This window comes from Panicum hallii, chromosome 2 (genome assembly GCF_002211085.1).
Source record: "Panicum hallii strain FIL2 chromosome 2, PHallii_v3.1, whole genome shotgun sequence".
Lineage (NCBI taxonomy): Eukaryota > Viridiplantae > Streptophyta > Magnoliopsida > Poales > Poaceae > Panicum > Panicum hallii.
The window spans coordinates 34,781,567-34,805,356 of record NC_038043.1 but is presented as its reverse complement, the minus strand read 5'-3'; the positions used below and the strand labels follow the sequence as shown (position 1 = coordinate 34,805,356).

Here is a 23,790-nt window from a genome sequence, read left to right as displayed (position 1 = left end):
ATATTCTGAGCCATGGACCTCCCTTGCCATCGATGTGTACTCACTGAGGCGGGTGTGGATGCTCGCATTGCTGTATGCCTCGGACCCGTCCTCCGGGTTGTAGCTGACATTGGAGATCGCCTTTCCCTTGTGGGACAGAGCAAATGCCGTGAAGAGGTTGCAAGGCTGGCCACCATGTGATGATGACTGCGAGAAAAGCAACAAGATGATTAGAAAGCATGCATAATTGAGCGTTAGATGAAATAAATGTATTCGCGTACCCATGCTTCAGCGTATCCGCTGAGGTTGCAGCTGCCTTGATGGTGTGCTACATCTAGCATCATCAAACGTCGCTCCCGGCAAGCAACGTGATTCTCCTCCCACTCCTCGGAGCACCACTTTTGCACTATGCGTTGCCAGCAATCGGGATACGAGATGCACCAATTAGGAGTCACCTACAGGACACCAAGTACATGCATGACGTATTAGAAGATGAAATTAAGCCATCCTAATGTAGAAAAAGAATCAAGCCACAGTGTTCTATTCTTTACCTGTATGTACTGCTCCGGAGTCAAATAAATTGTTCTTGCTTCTTCTTTGGTGACCCTCTATCCAAGGATGGTGGCATGGTAATTTCTGACGGCTTGGATACGCGCCTCGTAGTGCATCTCCCAGACTAGTTTCTTGCAGTAGTTGGTGATCACCACATCCGCCTCGCCCTCTTTACCAGCCTCACATTTGAAGAAATCCTACATATACAAACACAATGGATCTCATTCATTTATGGTCTAAAGTTGTGCAATTAATATGCGATTTATTGAGCACTTACCCACAGCTCTTTCTTCACCCGCTCCGCCTTGTTGCTGAATACCCTGCCCTCCCGATCTTCAGTATCGGGGGCCGCGGCGTAGTGCTCAAACGTATAGGCCGGCTCCCACACTCCGCCGTACTCAACCATGCCAGGGAAGTGTTGCCTGCATAGAATACCGATGATGCCATTGACGATGCGCTTGTGAGAAGCTCCAGGGTGCACAATCTTCCAGCCCCTGCACAAGTGATTAAGAAAAATCATTAGTTTCTATTCCAGATTTGAACATATAACATGTAGAAGCGGTGAAAATATTTAAAGTTACCTGTCCTTATCGGGATTAATCAGCGGGCGCCTGTCACGAGGTATCGGTCGGTGAGGGAGACTCGAGGGACCTCGCAAGTAGACTCTTGATGCACCAGAGTCTGCGGAACCAGAGCCCGCGGAACCAGAGGTGGTGTGCTGCGCCTCCTCGTCCTCCTCCTGCGACTCCTCGTCCCTCTACTTCACCTCCTCGTCCTGCGTAGGCAACTGTGCCTCCTCCTCCGTGTCATCCTGCGAGGGCCCCTGTGAGCTCCCCCTCCCCCTCCTCCCCCTCCCCCTCCGTGACGACCCCTCTACTACATCGGACGGTGCAGGGGCACTCCTCGCCCTGGAGTAAAGGGACCGTACGTTCCTCAAGTAACCACCGCCCACCATCTTTGTTCAATCACCTGAAATTAAGAAGAGTAAACCAATAAGTACAGATAAACATGACATACTTAGAAAGAGATGCAAAATAAATAAAATATAATTACATAATAATATAGTATTACACTGATTAAAAGTAATCTTCATCATCAGGATTAGCTGGATCATAAGTCTCATCATCACTATCAACCATATCATAGTCCACATTATCTGAAGCATAACTATCGTCATTGACATTGCCTAAATGTATTGCTTCTAGCATTTGTAAGTCTTTCGTATTTTGCACCTCCTCCTCCTCCTCCTCCTCCTCCTCCTCATCAACAACCATTTCAACTTCCATTCCGATCACTTCGGTTAAGTCCATCTCAAATCGCCCTTCTAGCCCCTCTTCTTGAAAGAACTCTCCGTCATATGTGTTTGGGTCTAAATTGTAATCCTCATCGATTGGGATAGGTACTTTGCCATGCTGTGATACCTTGTGCACAACATACCAACCCTTAAGATGCTCCTTGGTTTGGCACTCATATGGGAGATAATAAACTTGTATGGCTTGTTGGGCCACAATATACACATCGTCTCCTGGTAAGACGGAATCCTGTCGGACCTCCACTAGCCCAAGATTAGAATATGTCTGTCTCGTTACCTCTGGATCAAACCAATGGCATTTGAATATGATGGGATTGAGAGGTTTGGAACCATGAAAACTGAGTTCGTATATTTCTTCAATTCTTCCATAATACTCAACATTATCAAGGCCAGGAGTAAAAACTCCAGAATTTGTGGTCTTTCGATTGGGTCGACTTGCCTCATGGTTTCTCGTCCAAAAATGATATCCATTAACGTCATAACCAGAATATGACCTGACCCTATAGTCAAAGCCATCGGCAACCTGTCTCAACTCGGCACTCATCCTATGACCCTGCAAGTTCAAGCATGATAGATCGTTATATTATTTGCACGTAAGAACAACTACGAATGACAAACTAAGTACGAGCTAGATTGGATGGTACCTGCTATTTGAACCAAGCAATGAAAGTGGGTGATCCATTCCCCGCGCCCTGTCTAAGAAGGGTATCACATTCCTGCTGGGTAGGATCCCTTGATTGACGCCAGAACTCACGAAGAAATCGCTTCATATACGGCACCACCTCTTCAAGGTTGGTCAACACATATAGCATGATCTGACGCCACTCTTGAGGGCTCAATGTCTTAGTGGTCGAACCACTTGCACTTCCGAGTTGCCCTTGCAAAAGGCTGAGGTTCGATTCATTTTCACTAGCATTGTAACGAGGAGGAGGATTATGCACGCTAGGGAGGTTGTCATCTACAGGACAGCAAGTACATGCATGGCATATTAGAAGATGAAATTAAGCCATCCTAATGTAGAAAACGAATCAAGCCACGATGTTCTGTTCTTACCATAGTATGTTGTTGTGAAGTTGGACACCTCTTCATGAATGTATGCCTCAGCAATGGAAGCCTCAAATTTGCTTTTATTTCCACATTTCTTTCGAAGCACCTTTAGACATTTCTCGATTGGATAGCACCAACGACCCTGCACGGGCCCTCCCATTCGTGCCTCATACGAGAGGTGCAAAATCATATGCTCCATCGGATTGAAGAAGCCGGGTGGAAGGATCTTCTCCAACTTACAGAGCAACACCGGTGCCATTCTTTCTAAGTCTACAACCACAGTCCGAGATAACTCCTTGGCACAAAACTGGCGGAAGAAATAGCTCAACTCTGCAAGCACTAGCCAGACATGCTCAGGGAAATAGCCTCGAACCATCGCCGGAAGAAGCCGCTCAATCCATATGTGGTAGTCATGACTCTTCATCCCTAAGACTCGCATAGATGAAAAGTTGACCCCCTACTCAGATTAGCTGCATACCCATCAGGGAACATCAACTTCTTAATCCAGTCTAGTACTTCCCTCCTCTCGGGCTTGGTCAAGACGAAATCGGCCTTAGGCCTTCTCCATGTCTTTCCGCGACCAGGAGGCTTCATCTCTAGGTTCGGTCTATCACATAATATTGCCAGATCAACTCTAGCCTTAACGTTGTCCTTTGTCTTGCTGGGAATGTCCATGATTGTTGACCAAAGTGCCTCAGCGATATTCTTTTCGGTGTGCATGACATCAATGTTGTGTGGAAGGAGAAGGTCATCATAGTAGGGGAGCCGAGTCAAGCCTGACTTATGAGTCCACATATGTTGTTCGCTATATCCCACAAAGCCACCTGCTGGATTGACCATGAGACCATCTATCTCCTGACGAATTGCGGCACTAGTCTTCATTGGAAGTGCAAGGCCTGTCATTGCGACACCTTTCGTAAAGTTCTTGATGTCTCGTCTGAATGGATTGTCAAGAGGGAGGAATTGCCGATGTTTGTCGAAAGCAACATACTTGCCACCCTTCTGCAACCAAATGAACCTAAGACCTTCCTTGCATACAGGACATGGGAACTTCCCGTGAACATACCATGCGCAAAATACCCCATACGCCAGCAAGTCATGCATGGAGTATTGGTACCAAACATGCATTATGAAGTTTTGCTTTGTAGCCTGATCGTATGTCCATATCCCGTCCTCCCAAGCACGGATCAAATCATCAATGAGAGGCTCCATGAACACACCCATATTATTCCCCGGGTGTCCAGGAATAATCAACGACAAAATTATGTTCTGTCGTTGAAAGCATACGCCCGGGGGGAGATTGAGGGGGATAACGAATACAGGCCAGCATGTGTACGTGGCAGCCAACATTCCATAAGGATTGAACCCATCTATTGCCAGCGCAACACGTACATTACGAGCATCTCTGGCTTTCTCATGATGAATGCTATCAAAGTGTTTCCATGCTTCACCAACGGATGCATGAACCATCTTGTCAGGATTGTATCGTTTGCCATTTTTGTGCCAAGTCATTTGTTTCGCCTATTTCTCAGTCATGTATAGCCTCTGGATCCTCGGTATGAATGGAAGGTATCGTAGGACTGTCACGGGAATGTTAAGCTGCCTCTTTGGGCCATCACCATCACTGTCTACCTCCATGAACCTTGAGAATTTACACTTTGGACAGTACTTTGCTTCCGCGTATTCTTTCCTAAACAGGACGCACCCATTCTTACAAGCATGTATATGCTCATACGGCATCTTGAGTGCACGAAGGAGTTTCCGTGCCTCATACATGCTCTTTGGCAGAATGTGACCCTTCGAAAGCAGGCTGCCAATAACTATCAACAAACCATCAAAGGCGCCTCGACTCAGGCTGTACTGCGACTTTAACGCCATTATGCGTCCAATGGCATCAAGCTGAGAAACCGTCGTATGTCCATGAAGGGGTTTATGTGACGCGGCAAGCATGTCGTAGAACGCCTTTGCGGTCGCCGGCTCCTCCTCCTTTGTCCCTCAGCAAACCATGCCTCCCCATAGTCATCCAACATGTCCACTACACCGGCATTAGCATATAATCCTCGACACGTGGTCTAACCACATCCCCTCTCATACGATTGGCTTCACCGTGGTAGATCCACCGGGTATAGTCTGCCGTAAATCCATTCTTGCAAAGATGTTCCCCCATGTTCTTCTTATTTTGTCTTTTCCTATTTGCACACTTGCTGCATGGGCAGAGAATCATACTCGCTATTTTAGCTGCTTCGCCAAACGCCATTTCCAAGAAAGCATCGGTCTTGTTGATCCACTCACTAGTCATCCCAGCCTGACTTGGGTGGCCAGTGTACATCCACGCACGGTCTTCCATCCTCTAACATGTACACCAGAGATAGAGTAATATCAATTAGAACCATAGCTAGTAAGTAGTGCTGACGGTAGGTCCTATATATACCTATCAAGCCATTAAAGACTTTCTATCTCATTAATTGGTGTTTGGCTGGTGATCTCCGCGCGCTTCTTGGCTTTCTACGATGCACACCAAATTTAGAGAAACTCAGTCTTCAACTTTGTCAGTTATGCACTTTCCAAATATGGCTGTTGTTACCTTACTAAAACTATCATGTATAACAGGATGAGTGGTTTTCATAATTTTCTCCATTTGTTACAGAAAGAAAAATGTGTACTGAAAATGGAAGACAGCAATCCAATTGGACAAAATTGGAACTTGTCTTGAGGAATTTAACATCCAGAAGATCTAGAATACAGAGTTTGAGTGTAAGTTAGCAACACTTCTCAACGTTATAGTTCAACAATTCACCAATAATTGACACAGGAAATGATCTATTAAATTAATCGAATTTTTTTTCTTGCGTACTATAAACTTTTGAGATAAGGTTAGACATGTTCATGTTTGTTGAGGAGATGAAAAATAGAAATCCCCTTGCTTGGGGCTTCTGATGCATCACATCTGTTGCCAAGGAAATATAGGTTACAATTACTGTCTATAATCACCTATGTTTAGGTTCCACGGTTCTACTGTTGCTGGTTATTGGTATCACTTGAGTAGTGCATTTGTGCTACTTATGAACATTTTAATAGAGATCCTACCAGAGCAGTACTTGCGGATGCAGTACCTACGGCGGCCGGGGCGGCGGGGGCGCGGGCGTGGGCGCCGCGTGTGAGTGAGTGAGCGAGTGTGTGGGTAACGGAAGCAGGAGCCGGTTACATATGCATCCTCTTTGCCGAGTGCCAGATCTGGGGCACTTGGCAACGAGTGCCCGGATACGGCAATCGGCAAAGAAATCCAAATTTTTTAAAATATTCACATTCTTTGCCGAGTGCCTTGAACCCTACACTCGGCAAAGGACCTATTTGCCGAGTGCTTTTCCTTGCACTCGGCAAACAATTTTCATTTTTTTTACTTTTTGGCACCGAACTTTTTTGTTGTGATACTTACATTATATGCAACAGTATGTGCAATTTGTGCCCATTACTCGAAGTGTTTGCTATATTTTGTAAATTTATTTCATTTTATTGAATTTCTTGTAATTTTTAAAATTTGAACTACTAGTCACACGAATAATGAAAAACAATGAATGAAAAAATGATATTCACATTATTGAAGCATGCGTTGAGACCTTATCGAGAAAAAAACCAGAAATTTCAAACTTGTTGTCCACGAAATATGACGACGAACTTCTTGTCCAGTTGTTTTTAAAATATATAAAAAGCAAATACGGTCCGAAAATCATGAAACTTGTCGAGATGTAATGATATCACTTGGGGAAGTTGTGATAAAAATCTGACGAGGTTTCGTGAAAGTTACAACATACGATGCTTACAAATTGGAAGTTCTCCAAAGAGGTGTATGATTTTATGTGAAGTCTGATTAGGTGTTAAGCATCGTAGATGTCAAACTTTTATAAAATCTTATAAAAATTTTATCACAGTGTCCTCACATGATAACATGACATCTCGACAAGTTTCATAATTTTCCGACCAAATTTGCCTTTTGTACAATTTAAACACGACTTGAACACAATTTAGACGCCATATTTCGTGAATAGTAGGTTTGAAATTTCTGGTCCTTTCTTCGATAAGGCCTCAAAGCAGGCTCATTAACATGAATAACAATTTTTCATTTATTTGTTCCACTATTCGAATGACCACGCAGTTCAAATTTGAATTATTCAAGAGTTCAATAAAATGAAATAAATTGATGAAATATAGCAAACACTTTGATAAATGAACCTAAATTACATATGTTGTTGAGGAGAATGTAGGATGACAATAGAAAAAATTTTAGACAAAATAAAGAAAAAAATATGTATATTTTCCTGAGTGTCTTGCCTAGGCACTCGGCAAAACTCCTCTTTGCCGAGTGTCTTCGACTAGGCACTCGGCAAAGACTCACGCCATTAATTGCATGTTCGTCCTGGCACTCGTTTGCCGAGTGTCTGCCTTTGCCGAGTGCTCGACACTAGGCAAAAAAATTTTTGCCGAGTGTTTTTCTTTGCCTAGTGTATGGCACTCGGCAAAGGAGGAGTTCACCGTGTGTTTTCTTTTGCCGAGTGCTGCACTTGCCGAGTGCCCGATATTTTGCACTCGGCAAGGCGCTGGACATTCGGCAAAGGCCGCGTTTCTGATAGTGTATGAGCTACATGAAAGTATTGCTAGTATGTTCAGCTACAAGCTGGTACCTTGTGGTTGCCCGTGTATACTACAAGCTGTGCGCAGGACCCATGTTCTTCAGTGGTTTTGGGTAAGATCGGAGTAAATTAGTTTAAATTTATTAGCTACCTCCGTGCTGGACTAGTTTACCTACATAAGCATTGCATTGTTTTTCTTTCTCCTTTTTAAACCATGGTCCATAAAAGAAAAGGGTCCGCAATCAGGTTTTAGATTTTTCTGGGTGGACTTAAATGGGATGTGTGGGCCAAATGATTTGGGTGGTCTAAAAGATTCCTCAATTCAAAGGCAATGAATAATTTAGCTGTCTTTTGTTCTTTCCCTCGAAAAACCAAAAAAAAAAGCTGTCTTTTGTTCTTTCCCTCGAAAAGACAAAAAAAGCTGTCTTTTGTTTTATTCTAATGGATTTGGATACTCCTTCAGAGTAAATTTGATCAATGGGCTCAAATTTTGTATATGGATTGCTCTTCTTCCAATTTTATATCTGTTATGTCAGGGGTTGTGCAAAGCGACTGCCCCTTGCGACTCGGTCATCTCCTCGCTTTACAAATTTTCTTGGAGTGGCTGATCCTTTATCACGAAGGACAGTGGGATGTTCAGTTTAGAACAGCATTTTTAGGTGCTGAAATTGCGGGATGGAAATGTCTGCTTCTAATGTTTTGATTGAACTATTTGAGAACTTATCTCACTGACATTCGTGTCGCTAAACTTTGAAAATGAAGGTATACTGCAGTAAACAGGTGATTCACCTTATGTCCAGAAGGCCGGTGGGGAAGAGATAATAATGGGAAAAAAAAGACCACGCTATGTACACAGCTTGATTAAGTTGTCTGTTCGTATACTGGCTCTTTTTAAGGGTACAGAGTTTTTCTGCAGATGCAAGATTTACATTCTCAAGGTTTTTTTACCTCCATATAAAGCATCTTCGAGTTAGAGATTCAGTGTTGGCGGGTCCGTCTCAGGATGTGCTCCCAGGCCAGCCCATATATACGTATACGCTTTGCCAATATATTGGTTCGTGACTTGGGTAATAATCCTGCCCACCGTTGATAGCCTCCACCCGCATCGATCGCCTCGAAGGTAATAATCCTGCAGGCGCGCCTCCTCCGTAGCACACCACCTTCTCAAATCCATAGCACGCTGCCGGCCTAACGCTACTGGCAGCAGCACTCACATCTGCCTTCCCGCACCATTGACTCGTCCCTACCGGCGGCAGTGTTCATAGCCGCCTACCTGCACGCCGTTGCCTGTTGCCTGATCGCTCCCGGCGGGCGCAGCGCTCGCAGCTTCCTCCCTTACTCCGTTTTTCCTCGTCATTACCGTAGGCGCCTCCCCTACAGCACTTGTCTACTTCCCTCGTCTCACCCCCGCTCAAATCACGTCGCGCGCCGCCGTTGGAGGGGCGCCGGTGCTCCAAGGCGTCCACAACGTCAGCTATGTTGCAGTACATACTTGGAGATGTTGCAGATGTTATGTTGCAATTGTTGCAACCTGTGATATTTTTAGTTGTGTTAGCTTTTTATTGATGTTGCATGATGTGTTCTTGAATGTTTCCGTATCTGATTTGCAAAGCGCTTGTTCCTAGAGGGAAAACAATTGAGATCAAATATTGCATGAGACATCTCCAATTGTTGCGGTGGGAATTTTCTTCCTAAAATCTTATAAAATTGGATACTAGTGAGCTTCTATATTTAATATATATTTTTAAATATTGTAAAAGATAATTATTGATATTGTAACCGCTTTTCCTTCATGTTGCAATGGACATTCGATGAAAAAAATTGCCACCGGACGTCTAGCAACACCGTATTAAGTTTATTTTACAGATTTTTTCAGAAAAAACAAAACTACATGCATCATGCAGGCCAGTGAAAGTGAAGTGAGAGGCTCGCTCATCCCCTCCCTCGTCGCCTCCTTCCGCACCCCTTCGCGCCGTCGCGTCTGCTCGGACCTCGGCACGGAGCAGCTTCCCGCGCGTGCTGACTATGCTGCTGCGGCGTGGTGCCCCGCCCTGCGCTCCGCCGGCGCCGTCCGGTGGGCTCTGCGGGGGCGGGGGCTCCCCGCCGGCGCGGTGCTGCGTCCCCTTCCGCCAAGCAGCATGCTTCCTGCGGCCGACCAAGGAGAATAGCGGAAGGGATCTCAGGTGACTTCTCGATAGCTCCTTCTGATGGTGGTCCTCTGTCAGCTCTGGTTTCAAACCTTCACTTGAACAACTGTGTCATCAAAGTATGCTCTTTTTGTGAAGTGTAATATATCTTTGAACAGAGTATAGTTTCAGTTACAAAGGCAGATGGAAAAATAGCCAGATACCGGATTAATTGTGGTATTCTTTTATTATCGGCTAGTTAGCTTTAGCACCAATGCTTTGTAAAGTTTGATTAAAAAAAAGAATATGGTTCTATTTTCATATTGATGTGGAGAATTCTTTTTCTCTGCCCCTCAGAAACTTTGGTACCATTGGCTGATATCTGTACTTCGTCCTAGTTACCGGAGGAAAAACTGCAGATGGAGGCCAGCCTTTGCTTTGGAAACTGGTGGGCCATCAAACACTGATGGCCAAGACTTTGATGAGGACAGTGGCTTCCTTGGTAGGACGAGGCTGGGCAGACTCATCCAAGCTGCTGGAAGGGAGCTGCTTGAAAAGCTGAACTCTGCCAGAACCAAGACCCCCACAAAAATATTCCTTATCCTTCTTGGCTTCTACACAGCAAACGCGTTGGCAACAATACTAGGGCAGACTGGAGACTGGGATGTTCTTATTGCTGGTGTTGTAGTGGCCGCCATTGAGGGAATTGGCATGCTTATGTACAGAAAACCAATCGCCAGGCCTCCTGGCAGGCTTCAATCGTTGATTTCAATGGTGAACTACTGGAAAGCTGGTGTATGTCTAGGCCTTTTCGTGGATGCCTTCAAGGTGGGTAGCTGAGTATACATGATCATGTTCTGTTATCTGCCTACAAGTAATGTTGTTGGTATACTGGGATCATGATAACACCAGGATTGGTTCCGCGATAGCCATTGCTCATTGCTCAAACTTTAATGTTGATACATTGGGTTCAAATTCTGGAAGAGACGGCTGCTGTTGAAACTATTTGATTTCTTCAAAGTTGATAGAGATGTTTGGAGCAGATATTGTTCTTTTTTTTTACAAGTGCTGCAACCTATTAAGCATTATTTGGCCTGTAAAGTGTAGATATGATGTAGTTGTTCTTAACATCCATGTCATTGAACCCTTATCTAATATGCATTTGTTGTATTGGGAGAAAAATAAAAGTAATGCTGATGTATTTCTTTCGTAGAGAATATTTTCGCTTTGTAATAGTTTGTGCATGTGAACCTGTGATGAATGATGAGTTGGGTACTAATTTCATTTAATTAGTTTGTAGCTAAGAGTATTTTCTCTTTCCGGCTTTCCTCTCCTTTTAGTTTTGGAAGTGCTCAAATCATCGAGTGATGTTACACATGTAATGTAACCTGTTTGTACAGCTCAAACAGTTCAACTCACTTGGGTATTATCAAATGGGATCCATTCATTCAGTTGTAATGCAAATGGGTTGTATCGAAGCATTTCTCTTCTCGTTAACTTGTCACACCCTCATAAATCAAGCAATAAATTATATATGCGTAGGATTAAAATTGCACACATATGACAACGAAAGTGAATAACAGAAGTAATATGATAAAGTACCGTAATCAATTATTACAAACCAAACTAACTTCACAATGAAAATAAATAAATAAGCGTTTCAATCTCGCATTTATTGTAGCAACGAATCCACAAATCTTCACAGGTATATTATAAAAATAAATAATATGGTTGATACGCAGCAAGTATATTATAAAATAAATAATATGTAAGGTTTAAACAAGAATAAAGATTGACTAAATAAAAGGTAAGAATTCTAGAAAATAGTTAAATATTAATAACATATTTATTAAACCATGTATGAATATTGCCCCACAATTATAAAATAAAAATATAACTAATAAATAAAAGAAGCTTGGAACAAATAAATAACTGAATTAATTATAGATTTAGCTAAATCATACGATAGTCTTGCTCTTGTACTGCTGATCGTAAGCACGATTAATATATTAATTTTATGCTCTATTTACTATATTTTCCCACGCAGCCACGCTGAAGCAGAACCTGGAAGCCGAGCGAGGCTGAGAGAGCCCGCAGAAGGCTCGTGAGAGGAAGAGGCTCGAAGCCACAGCCCGCAGGCCAGTGAGAGGCAGAGGCTCGCTCCTCCCCTCCCTCTTCGTCTCCTTCGCAGTCCGCACCCCTCGCGCCGCCGCGTCCGCTCGGACCTCGGCACGGAGCAGCTGCCCCGCGCGCGCCGCCCATGCTACTGCGGCCTGGGGCCCCGCCCTTCGCTCCGCGGGCGACGTCCGGTGGGCTCTGCGGGGGCGGGGGCTCCCCGCCGGCGCGGTGCTGCGTCCCCTTCCGCCAAGCAGCATGCTTCCTGCGGCCGACCAAGGAGAATAGCGGAAGGGATCTCAGGTGACTTCTCGATAGCTCTCCTTCTGATGGTGGTCCTCTGTCAGCTCTGGTTTCAAACCTTCACTTGAACAACTGTGCCCCCATCACTCGATTGATTTGATGCCACACCGAATTAATAATCCCCTGGCTTAACAGATTTGTTGATAGACAATCACACTTGAAACTTAGATGACTCCAACTAATATGCTATTTTTGGCATTCATAACAGCATGGATTTACAACTATGCTCGAGTAATCTAGAACATTATAACCTGGAGTCTTGACTATTGAGAGCCGTATTCATAATGAACAGAGTAGACGGAGCCGTGCAATTCATTAAATTTTGTACAGCAACGACACCATAGAGCAAAGGGGCAGGCATTAGAGTGGTGTAGAATTTTATTTTGTAGCCTCAGCAATATATATGTTACTTTGATTATGGAGCTGGCTTCCTCTTTAGCAGCCTCGACTAATGAATCTTGCACAATTCACATTTCAGAAAGAAATTTGTTATTAGGACAAAAGATCATGCACTTCTAATAGCAGTAAAGCACAGCATGGTATCTGTGTTTAACCACAGTCCTCGACGTGTGTGTCCTAGGGAATGAAGCAGGTTCTGTGTCTTAATCCATGGACAAGTTTTTATAAATCAATAATTGGAGACAGAAAAGAGGTCAGTTGGCACAGCAAAGGTGTTAGCATATATACTATTCAAGCATCCTCTACTGAATCATAAAAGAACTGAAGTGCAGGGAAAACAACAAAACAAACAAAATCTCATTCCCCACATTGTACACTGCAAACTAATCACGAAAAATAGTTGATTCCCAAGGAAATAGAAAAGGATAAGTTAGTCAAATGTCAAGCTGCATACCTAAGCAGCAATAAGTATTGCAACATTCTTCTTGCTAGATTCTTGAAGCTCATGGGCTATGAGAGTGGCCTGCATAAATGGAAAATCTGCACTGATGTACATGATTATGCACCCATAAGCATGATAAGAAGCTAGCACAAAGCTGCCGGTGACTATGTCCAATCCCAGGTCTTAATAAGCATCAGAGATTACCTTGTGGAGTTCAATATCAAATCTATTTCAAATATCTAAATAAGTTAAAGAGAAAACAGTCAAAAAGTGACATGAGAACATGAATCCTTATTTTTGAGAAAGAATACAGAAGCACTCACACTGCCAAAATAGCGGGCCAATATCTCAATGTAAGCAGATATCGCAAAACACAGCATAACCTATGAAACAAACAGCAGTACTAAACAGAACTGCTGAGCCATACCACCTGTATACGATCTTGTAATCTCCATTCGCCAAAGTTGCAGAGTTTGGGCCCTTGCGTTGAATGAGTCCCCTAAGCTCATGAATTTACCATACGAGGAGAAAAAAGGATGCATACACTGTAATTCTTTCTACTCCATGTCTTTTCTTGCAATCTCTCCACTCCACAAGTTTTTCTTTTATATTAGTTATTCACATGTAAGCCGAAGAAAGATGCATAAATTGTAATTCTTTCTATTGTTTTGCAGTACAGTGATATTCAGAGATGATCGAATGATCACTCTAATTGAACAGAGATACCTTCATGTGCCAGATGAACATGCAAATGTAATAAAGTATCGTGCAATTTTGCTTTTCGAACATCTACCTTGAATCATAAGCACTCATGAATCTGTTACTTTAGTACAAAAATGTGAATTTACTGTTACATAACTGATAGCCAGAAAGGCCCTCACGTAACAGGGTTACCAGAACCATTACAGTCTGCACCTGAGTTTTGTTGTGGAACATTCAAGTTACAGCTAAGTTTTTTTTTGAGAAACACAGTACAGACGCAGACGCTCACAAACACGTACGCACACTCATCCCCATGAATACACGCACACAACCCTACCCCTATGAGCACCTCCGAGAGACTGAGCCGACAGATTCTCGAGATTGACAAAGTCACCATAGGTGCCTTGCTGTTGACGGGAACGTCGTGTACCACTGAAAGCACAACGCCGTTAAATCCTAGAATATTCGCTCCCACGGGGAGTCGAACCCAGGACCTGAGGTGCTACTGAGACTCTTGTAACCACTAGGCTACAGGCCCTTTCGCAAGTTATAGCTAAGTTATAGAGCTAGAATAATTTGTTTCGCGGATGAAACTAACTATATTTGGTTATCATTCGAGAGGGCATGATAAAATGCTAAAAGAAGCAACCTAACTAGGTGGAGCATAAAAATACATATGAAGGAAGCTAACTCGCGAACCTTATCCTGATGTGCACACTTGTGGAGCTGCTCCCATTGGTGAGGGATGGCAGGACAGGGAGGTCGCCGTCCATGCTCGGGGAGGCAACGACTGTGGTCTTGCCAAAGAAGGGATGCAGCCGCTGTCACCGCACACCTCAACCCCGGTCACCACGCGCGTGCGAAAAGCAACGGCCATGGACAGGAGTAGGTGGGAGACGGCTGGGCTCCTAGCCTTCTTGGGGATGGTGAAGGCGGTTCAAGAATTAACTGGTGTCGGCACCTATTGCAACGGAGCCGTAGGCCGGCTGCCCACGTCGCCGGTGGCGCCATCATCATATCGGGACAGCAAGGGTTTGGTGGGGAGAGAGAGAACATGGCAGTGATCCCATCAGTTATTGGCCCCGTTTGTTTCAGCGTATGGCCGATTTTGAAGGCTCGATTTTGGGAAATCCAAAAATTGGATGATCTCTAGAATCGAGAATCAAGAATCCAGCTAATTATGGATTCTCGATTCATTCTGAGAGTCATCTGACTTTTGGATTTCTAAGAATTGAGCCTTCAAAATTAGCCATAAGCTGAAACAAACAGGGCCATTGAGTGGGGAGCGGCACGTGACTCGGTAGTGGCCCGTGTCGCCTCCATGCGTGCTCCGCCATGGCCATACCGAGCCGCAGCGCGCGGCACAATCTCGCCCTGGTTAGGCACCAGCGTCCCCACCTAACTCGTCAATCAACTGGATCAGTGCCCCTGCCTGCCCCGTCAATCAACTCATGGCGAGCAGTGTGGATTGGGACCGGGACAAGCACTGGTTGGGAGAGGGAGGGGGAGCCAGGGAGCGGAGGGCGTCCGGCGTCGCTGGTTGGGGAGAGGGAGGGGGAGCGTCGGAGCAGATCGGGATTTTTTTTTTTTGCTGGGAGCCAGGTACTCGGGTAGACCGGGAGAGTCTGTCGCTGGTCGGGGAGGTTGGGAGATGGAGGGAGAGTGGCCTGCGGTTTATTTCGGAAACTTTTGAGGGTTTTTCTGAAAACCCGACGCTATTGGACGACCTCAACCGTTCGATCTGAATCTGAGGCTCGAGAAACAGGCAAGCGGAATAACGTCTCGTTTTGTATGTTTGAAGTAGGAGACAAATGACACTTCAAATAATAGTCAAATACCTTCCTCTATGTTCCATTAGTAATAGAAGATCAGAGTAGTGATCTTCAGTGGGCATCTTTAATTAATAGTAACATCTTTCGTCAAAAGGTGGATTTGTCATTGATTTGGCCTTTTCCTTTGTATCTAAGTTATATTATGAAATCAGTTAACAATAAAGCCTTTTGGTCACAATAAAGTTGGGATAGGCTTTGACATGCTTAAAAAGTTAGGCAAATGAAATGAAAACAATACAACCAATCTATTTCTACACAAAAAGATAGATCACTTTTGACCATAAGAGTTGAAAGCCATTGATGCCTTGGTTATCTAGTTTGTAGCAAATTACAAGTTTCAACCATAAATCACCAACATCATGGCAATTAGTTTGAGGGATAGCCAAATCATGGAAGCACTATTCAAGATTATTGGTATCATTATCACATGGTCAATTGAAACAATTATATGTATTAGTGGTCAAAGTCATCAAAGTATGCTCTTTTCATGAAGTTTAAATGTATAATATATCTTTGAACAGAGTATAATTTCAGTTACAAAGGCAGATGGAATATAGCCAGATACCCAATTAATTGGGTCTTATTTTATTACTGGCTAGTTAGCTTTAGCACCAAAGGTTTGTCAAACGTGATTGAAACAAAAAAAAGGAGTATGGTCTATTTTCATATTGTTGTGGAGAATTCTTTATCTCTGCCCCTCAGAAACTTTGGTACCATGGTCTGATATCTGTAGTTTGTTCTAGTTACCAGAGGAAAAACTGCAGATGGAGGCCAGCCTTTGCTTTGGAAACTGGTGGGCCATCAAACACTGATGGCCAAGACTTTGATGAGGACAGTGGCTTCCTTGGTAGGACGAGGCTGGGCAGACTCATCCAAGCTGCTGGAAGGGAGCTGCTTGAAAAGCTGAACTCTGCCAGAACCAAGTCCCCCACAAAAATATTCCTTATCCTTCTTGGCTTCTACACAGCAAACGCGTTGGCAACAATACTAGGGCAGACTGGAGACTGGGATGTTCTTGTTGCTGGTGTTGTAGTGGCCGCCATTGAGGGAATTGGCATGCTTATGTACAGAAAACCAATCGCCAGGCCTCCTGGCAGGCTTCAATCATGGATTTCAATGGTGAACTACTGGAAAGCTGGTGTATGTCTAGGCCTTTTCGTGGATGCCTTCAAGCTGGGTAGCTGAGTATACATGATCATGTTCTGTTATCTGCCTACAAGTAAAGTTGCTGGTATACTGGGATGATGATTACACCAGGATATTGGTTCCGTGATAGCCGTTGCTCATTCCTCAAATTTTAATGTCAATATATTGTGCTCAAATTCTGGAAGATACGGCTGCTGGTTAAGCTATTTGATTTCTTCAAAGTTGATAGAGACGTTTGGAGCAGATATTGTTGGGTTTTTTTTTATAAATGTTGCAAGCTGCTAAGCATTATTTGGCCTGTAAAGCGTAAATATGATGTAGTTGTTCTTAACTTCCATGTCATTTTTAACCCTAATCTAATGTGCATTTGTTGTATTCCGAGAATGCTTTTCGTGGAGAGTATTTTCGCTTTGTATGCATGTGAACCTGTGATGAGTTGGGTACTAATTTCTTTTAGTTCGTTCGCAGCTAAGAGTATTTTTGCTTTCCACTCCTTTGAGGTTTAGAAGTGCTCAAATCATCGAGTGATGTTACCCATGTAATGTAACCTGTTTGTACAGCTCAAACAGTTCAACTCACTTGGGTATGATCAAATGGGATCAATTCATTCAGCTGTACGGTGTTACAAATGAGTCATCTGTGAAGCATTTTCCAAGTCATTAGTATTTATAGATTTCATGGTCACTTGGTTATACTATTAAACGGGGAGTATATTTTCTACTACCTCCTAATTTGCTATGTTGCAGGCATCAATATTGTCTCCTTGAGCTACCCGTGTGTGTGGTTTCTCTCTGATTTCTGAATGAATTAGCAGAGCTCGCAACTATTGCTATCGATTTTTTTAACAGTTTATATATGGCATGAACAAATTTCATCAGAAAAAGTAGTACAAAAGAGAAGAAGATTGACAAAATTGGCATAATCTAGAGTGCACGAGCGGCTTGTAGAAACAAGCGGGGAGAGCAACAACCTCCCTGAGTGCCAGACCTGACCTATCCTTTCTCCCTCCCGTGGCAATCCCATGTCAGCAGCCAAATCAAGCCAACCCATAGCCACCGGAAGATGAGAGCTCCAGCTCCTCCTCTTCCCGCACTGCTCTCCCGCTCCTGCTCCTCGGCCCCGCGCCTCCTCCTCTCCTCTTCCCCCCGCGCGCCGCCCGCCCGCCGCCCGCCTCGGGCCGTCGCCCGCTCCGTCTCCGTCTCCGTCGAGGCGCCGGCGGCCTCAGCGGAGCCGGCGGTCGCGGGCGGGCCCTCCACGACGCCGCGCCGCCGCCTCATCCTCCTCCGCCACGGGGAGAGCGCCGCCGGGGGACGCTCCACCAGAGGTACGTGCTGCGCCAGATTGGCTGGGCGCTCGAGGGTTCCAAGAGCTTGTCTGTCAATTCACCTTCAATTGGATAGGAAGGAGCATTGCTGAAATCATATAGCTCATTGTTCGGATACGTTTACCATTTAACCGAGATACACTATTGTTGATATTAGGTTGAATTGGTAATTCTGCGAACAAGGGAATCCATTGCTAAAAACCGATATGTGTTTCCTTTGTGATTGCTGGCCTCTTGCATTTCTTTCTGGAGAACAGGGTTTAATATGTGTCCTAATGTCAGATCATGACAGACCTCTAAGCAAGGCTGGGAGAGCTGACGCAATCAGCGTTTCTAATAAACTCCAACAGATGGGGTGGATACCCGAGCTTATCCTGTGCAGGTGTGTTCCTATGTGTGTAACAGTGTATGCATGGATTATCATGGCTTTACAATACGAATATGGTGCCCATAAAGTATGGAAGCTTAAAGATGCAATTTGGTTGCATGTGAAACATTGTCTCTGTTATCTAACTGAATGCTTTTGCATTTCTTTTTTCTTTTTCATTTTATTTTTGCAAGCGGGTTTCGGTTTTCTATTTTTCTTTCCTTAATATGCAATTTTGGTGTAGCGTGTCTTACTTGGATCACGATTGTTATATTGTAGCTTCTGCTTTAGTTGTTTCATTATTCTCTCTCCTTTCTTCCCCAAGGGATGGGGTAGATCCTGCACTTTCTTACATATAGATTTGGTGTTCATATGTTTGAATATGTAAGCGTCATCAAATGAATTGTTGCACTTCAGTTTCCTTTTGGCACCAACATGTTTAAGCAGAATGAACTGCAAGACTGTTCTATTACACATGTCATCTTGTTTTTCTGCTCATGTGTTATTTCTTTCATGGAGCCAGGCTCATATACTGTTGCTCATGAGATTTATTATACTATTTCCTTTTTTGTGTTAATCTGTTTTAACAGAATGAATATGTAGAGACTTTTCAATTCCTCCATTTCACTGTTGTCTTGTTTTTTTGATGAATTCTTTCTCAGAGCCAAACATTATTTGCACATTCTAACCTGTTTGTTTAGTGTCTTTGGAAAATAAAGATGATCAAATAGTCATATAATTTGATTAACTAATATGCATAGTAATAGAATATGTTATTCATGTTATTGTTGATAAATCTCTTTCTACACAGTGATGCAATGCGCACAAAGGAAACTCTTAAGATCCTGCAAGAACATGTTCAGGGATTGTCTCAAGCAGTGGTACACTTCATCCCAAGTTTCTACTCAATTGCAGCGATGGATGGCCAAACTGCAGAGCATTTACAAAAGGCAATCTGTGAATATTCGAGCGACGAGATATTAACCGTCATGTGAGTCGCCTGCAAGTTTTTGTTCATTATCATTTGTTCTTGATTTATGCTTCAAGTTTCTATCATATTCACTTTAAGGCCTGTGCTTGATACCTCATTGCTAGACATATCATGACACTTCTTTAGGATAATTACTCAGGTGCATGGGTCATAATAAAGGATGGGAGGAAGCAGCCTCTATGTTTTCTGGTGATTCAGTTGTTCTTGAGACATGTAATGCGGCGCTGCTAGAAGCTGCAGGGAAATCATGGGTTGAGGTTAGTTTAGATTTGTTGCAAATTAGTCTTCTTTTCACCCTTTTTCCTCCATAGTTTTTGTTTAATTCAGCTGATTTACTAAATTCCTACACGACATGGTATGCAGGCTTTTTCTCTGGCTGGTCTTGGGGGATGGAAGCTTCATGGAATTGTAAAGCCATGAATTGTTGTAACTAAAAGGGAGATGTAATTTTTGTAGCTTAATTCTGATTTTGCCCCGTGGCCTGTATGTAGCTCTTTTCTTACATGTCACTGAAGGTATTAACGTGGATAGATAGATGAGATTAATGCATTTTTCCACGGTCCATGGGCTCTGTCAGTGTCACTTCTTCAAAAGATGATCAAGAAAACATAATTAGAAACTAAGTGACTATGTATACGAATGAAACAAAACAGCACAAAGTTCCAATTAGCAGGACGGTTACTGCTATGTCGATGGAGGTTGCTTCTGCTGCTGCTGCCGGCACAAAGTGACGAATGCTTAGTCCAACTAATAAGCATTAGAACGCACATTGGAGTTTCCAAATTGAGGCATGGCCATCAGCCCATCACAATGCAATTGCACGGGATGAAAAGCAAGTGCTTCCTTGATTCTATGCTCTGCTTTTTTTTTCCTTTCTTTTTTGCCTTCGGTATCATTATGACGAGAACTTTATACTCTCCATCCGCAGGAAATTTTCCTTTGGCTTCAAGTGGATGTTTTATTTGCTCGATTTTTGTTCCAAACGCCATGAAAGGGGCGAAGCTGAGCTTTGCTATTGGAGTCCGCTGACCCCGACGAATTTTGAAGAAATCAGTGACAAATTATTGTATCTAGTTGTTTATAGTTCATTATGATATCCCCCTCTTTTGCACAAGATCCCGGTGCTCTCCTGATCTGGCTTCGCCCCTGGATCTAAAGTTGGTAATTGGTTCAATGATATTGTCAACAATATAAGGGCCACAGTACCCTGAGTAAAGGACTTCGAAGCGGCAGGCCGCCACGGCATCAAGGACGAAGCAGGACCCACTAGTCTCAAGGCCTCCCTGGTGTGGTGATACCTTCGAGCCCACCAGTCCGTTTATACCAACAAGAGGTTTTGAGGCAAGGAGATCCTATCACTCCTTATTTGTTTTTGCTCTATGCTGAAGGCCCCTCATGTTTACTGAAGAAGGAAGAACAAGCTGGTCGTCTAAAAGGGGCAAGAAATGATGTCTCGGGACCGGCTATATCACATCTTCTATTTGCAGATGACAGTATTTTCTTTACACGCGCAAATGAAAAATGTGTTAACACCTTGAGATATGTTTTGCAGACATATAGTTTGGGGTTGGGCCAAAGGATTAATCTGCAGAAATCATCCCTGTACTTTGGGCACTGCTGCCCGGCTGATATTAAACAGAAGGTAATGGACTCTCTGAATGTGCATAATGAAGCACTCCAGTCCACTTATCTTGGCATGCCATCCTTTGTGGGCAAATCAAGAATGAGTCAACTTCATTTCAGAAAATATGTGGAAACGTGTCCAAGCATGGAGTGACAAGCCTTTGTCTAGACCAGGAAAGGAAATTATGCTTAAATCAGAGGCCATAGCAATTATGCTATGAGTTGTTTTCAGCTTCCTGATGGCATCTGTGAAAAGATGAGAGCAATAGTTTCAAACCATTGGTGGGGTTTTGAGGGAGGAAAAAGAAAATGCATTGGCAATCTTAGAATTGGTTGACAACTCCAAAATTCATGGGAGGAATGGGTTTTAGAGATATGAAAATTTTCAATCAAGCAATGCTTGGAAGACAATGTTGGCGGTTGATGACAGAACCTGATTCTCTGTGTGCAAAGATTCTTGAAGGGAGGTACTATCCAAAATGCCCCTTCACAGATTAAGTTCCCACAAGGTCGAGTTCTTTTACGTGGCGAAGCTTGATGGTTGGCAAGAGTCTTTTGGAACGAGGCATCCTTTGGCGAGTGGGCAATGGAAAAGAAATCAGAATTATGAAGGATAAATGAATCCCTCATATGTCTTGTCTTCCAATTCATCCTATGGTGCAGATGCGTGATGACCTTAAGTTGAATGCTCTAATTGATGAATCATCTAGGCAGTGGAATGAGGAGCTAATACGTATATGCTTTAGGCCTGCTGATGCTGAGCGCATTCTAAATATTTCTCTGAGCCACAACCAGGTTCCTGATTATGTGTCCTAGCCTGTGAAATCTGCATATATCATGGCCAAAAGTGATGCTGTACATCTAAAGGCTAGTGGCATGGGCAAGGGAGAATCATCGGATCAGGTGTGGTCTGCAAAAGAATGGAAACATCTATGGGGTATCAAAGCTCCACCCAAGATGAAAATTGTTTTGTGGCGATTCGCACATAATTGCTTCCCAACTGGACAGAAGCTTAGAATCAGAAACATCCCAGCTTATGATCTTTGCTGTCATTGTGGGAGAGACAGAATTGTGGAACATACCTTTCTCACTTGTCAATATATCATGGAAATTTGGAAGGAATTGAAGAAAAGATGTGGCTTCTGGAGATTGCCCAAACCCTTTGGAACACCCCCCGACACTGGATTTTTGAAACTTTTGGTAATTGTTCAGATAGAGAGGCCATTATCCTTGTGAAAATGATGAAACTAGAAATGCTGTTCGAAATGGTGAAAATGAAGTGCATCCACACTGTATAGTTGAAAAAACGTTGGCATATGTGGATATGGTGCTGTTGCATATGTATGAACCTGTCGCTCCCAACAAGTGTGACTCCTTAAGCCTAAACATCGGGAACCACCTGCCGGTAAGATAGGTTATGATGAATGTAGATGCAGCATTGTTTAAGAAAACTAATCGAATGGGATTGGGTATTGTGATCACAAACCATAGAGGGGAGTTTCTAGCTGCGTGCAGGCAGGGCATTGATAAGATCACAAATCCTGAATTAGCGGAGGCTATTGCTTTCGGGCGAGCAATTCTCTTCGTTTCTAGGCTCCCATATAAGCAGGTCGTAATGGCGACGGATTGTCTCTCTTTGATTAAGAAGCTCCGATCACAAGCCACTGATCGCTCCTATACGGGAATCATCACTCAGGATATCAAGAAAGCGGCGAGTGCTTCTACTGTTGTTTTCTCTTTTATTCATCTAAACAAATGATGTAATGAGGTAGTTCATGTACTTACTAGATCTGCCGATCAGCTCTCTAAATCTGTATGGTTCCATGTAGCACCAGAGTTTCTCAGTCTTCCCTCTGTGATGATCAATTTAATCAATGAAATGGTAACCTTTACTCTCAATAAAAGGAGAACCGGAGATGCCAGCGGTGGGTACACTGAATGTGTCACTAGCAACCCGTCAGATATGGCCGATCATGCCTACGCCGGTGCGCTTTACCCCATAACAGTCATCGTTACTGGAGGGACAAGCCTGCTCCAGGTTGGGCATCGTAAGCAACCCCCCTCCCTCGGCGTCAGTCAGGAGCCGTCTGCCAAAACAAGCGCGAAGGCATAAAGGGAATGGGTACCCCCTGTCCCGACTCCCGTTGAACAGGAAACACGTTCGGCAGACATGCGGCATACTTAACTATGTTAATTACCTTATGCATCGGCTTATCAGCTTTAGATGTGCTGACTGACATGCCTAAGGATGTCGGAAACGGGTTGACCAATTATGACATTTATCGATTAAAATATTTACGGCTCGGATTAAATTGGACCGTATCTTAAAAGTTCTCCAAGCAAACCTCACGTTAAAATATTCAGTATTTCACTCCTACTGTACGCGTTATGATCGAGGTCAAGTAACTTCTCCATACGCTTTTTAGGTCTGAAATTGCAGTTTTGAAAAACCGTGGCATTAAAAAATTCCGCATCAGCTGGTAATGGTGAGTCTTCTGCAGTAATTGCAAGAGGACTCTTCCTACTGACGCGTGGGTCCCATGATAATGGATTTCACACATTAGCGAGGGCCGTTACTACAAAGGAACTACTTCCAGTACAAACATCAGCTTGTTTAAAGATTTCAAACTAATATTTATTTTGCCCTCAGCTCCGTGCTTCACCGGTGAAAATAAATACGCATCGTTCAGCCTTGTTTTTGATTATTTTGCAAAAAAAGTTTAAATTTTTAAGAATTATAACTAAACCCAGCTCGTCCGGACCGTATAGCGACCGCGTTCACATATTATTCAGATATATTTTTGAAATAGAACCTCAAACTAACATTTATTTTAATATAAGGAAAGATAAATTTGATAATACCAACGTTTTAACCCCTCAACGCCACACCCCCGCGAGACAC

General features: G+C 43.5%; 3 protein-coding genes across 3 annotated transcripts; all 3 read left to right on the top strand.

Annotated features, from left to right (window-relative positions):
* Positions 1–9,385: 9,385 nt before the first annotated feature.
* Positions 9,386–10,863, top strand: LOC112883338 (ycf20-like protein). Its single transcript, XM_025948622.1, has 2 exons — positions 9,386–9,701; positions 10,043–10,863. The coding sequence occupies exons 1-2, from the start codon at positions 9,544–9,546 to the stop codon at positions 10,482–10,484; spliced, it is 600 nt and encodes a 199-aa protein (XP_025804407.1). The 5' UTR covers positions 9,386–9,543; the 3' UTR covers positions 10,485–10,863.
* Positions 10,864–11,712: 849 nt separating this feature from the next.
* Positions 11,713–16,967, top strand: LOC112880290 (ycf20-like protein). The gene is made up of 2 exons (XM_025944839.1): positions 11,713–12,062; positions 16,181–16,967. Exons 1-2 carry the CDS (start codon positions 11,905–11,907, stop codon positions 16,620–16,622), a joined length of 600 nt encoding a protein of 199 aa, XP_025800624.1. The 5' UTR covers positions 11,713–11,904; the 3' UTR covers positions 16,623–16,967.
* A 554-nt stretch (positions 16,968–17,521) lies between these two features.
* LOC112880289 (uncharacterized protein At3g52155, chloroplastic-like) lies at positions 17,522–19,829 on the top strand. The gene is made up of 5 exons (XM_025944838.1): positions 17,522–17,907; positions 18,190–18,289; positions 19,086–19,265; positions 19,405–19,522; positions 19,629–19,829. Exons 1-5 carry the CDS (start codon positions 17,646–17,648, stop codon positions 19,683–19,685), a joined length of 717 nt encoding a protein of 238 aa, XP_025800623.1. The 5' UTR covers positions 17,522–17,645; the 3' UTR covers positions 19,686–19,829.
* The last annotated feature ends 3,961 nt before the right edge of the window (positions 19,830–23,790 follow it).

Excerpts from the sequence above, each read along its gene's own strand:
- LOC112883338 (XM_025948622.1), top strand. The coding sequence starts at position 9,544 with ATGCTGCTGCGGCGTGGTGCCCCGCCCTGCGCTCCGCCGGCGCCGTCC. Across the intron at positions 9,702-10,042 it reads AATAGCGGAAGGGATCTCAG|TTACCGGAGGAAAAACTGCA; the intron begins GTGACTTCTCGA and ends ACTTCGTCCTAG.
- LOC112880290 (XM_025944839.1), top strand. The coding sequence starts at position 11,905 with ATGCTACTGCGGCCTGGGGCCCCGCCCTTCGCTCCGCGGGCGACGTCC. Across the intron at positions 12,063-16,180 it reads AATAGCGGAAGGGATCTCAG|TTACCAGAGGAAAAACTGCA; the intron begins GTGACTTCTCGA and ends AGTTTGTTCTAG.
- LOC112880289 (XM_025944838.1), top strand. The coding sequence starts at position 17,646 with ATGAGAGCTCCAGCTCCTCCTCTTCCCGCACTGCTCTCCCGCTCCTGC. Across the intron at positions 18,290-19,085 it reads CCCGAGCTTATCCTGTGCAG|TGATGCAATGCGCACAAAGG; the intron begins GTGTGTTCCTAT and ends CTTTCTACACAG. Across the intron at positions 19,523-19,628 it reads CAGGGAAATCATGGGTTGAG|GCTTTTTCTCTGGCTGGTCT; the intron begins GTTAGTTTAGAT and ends CATGGTATGCAG.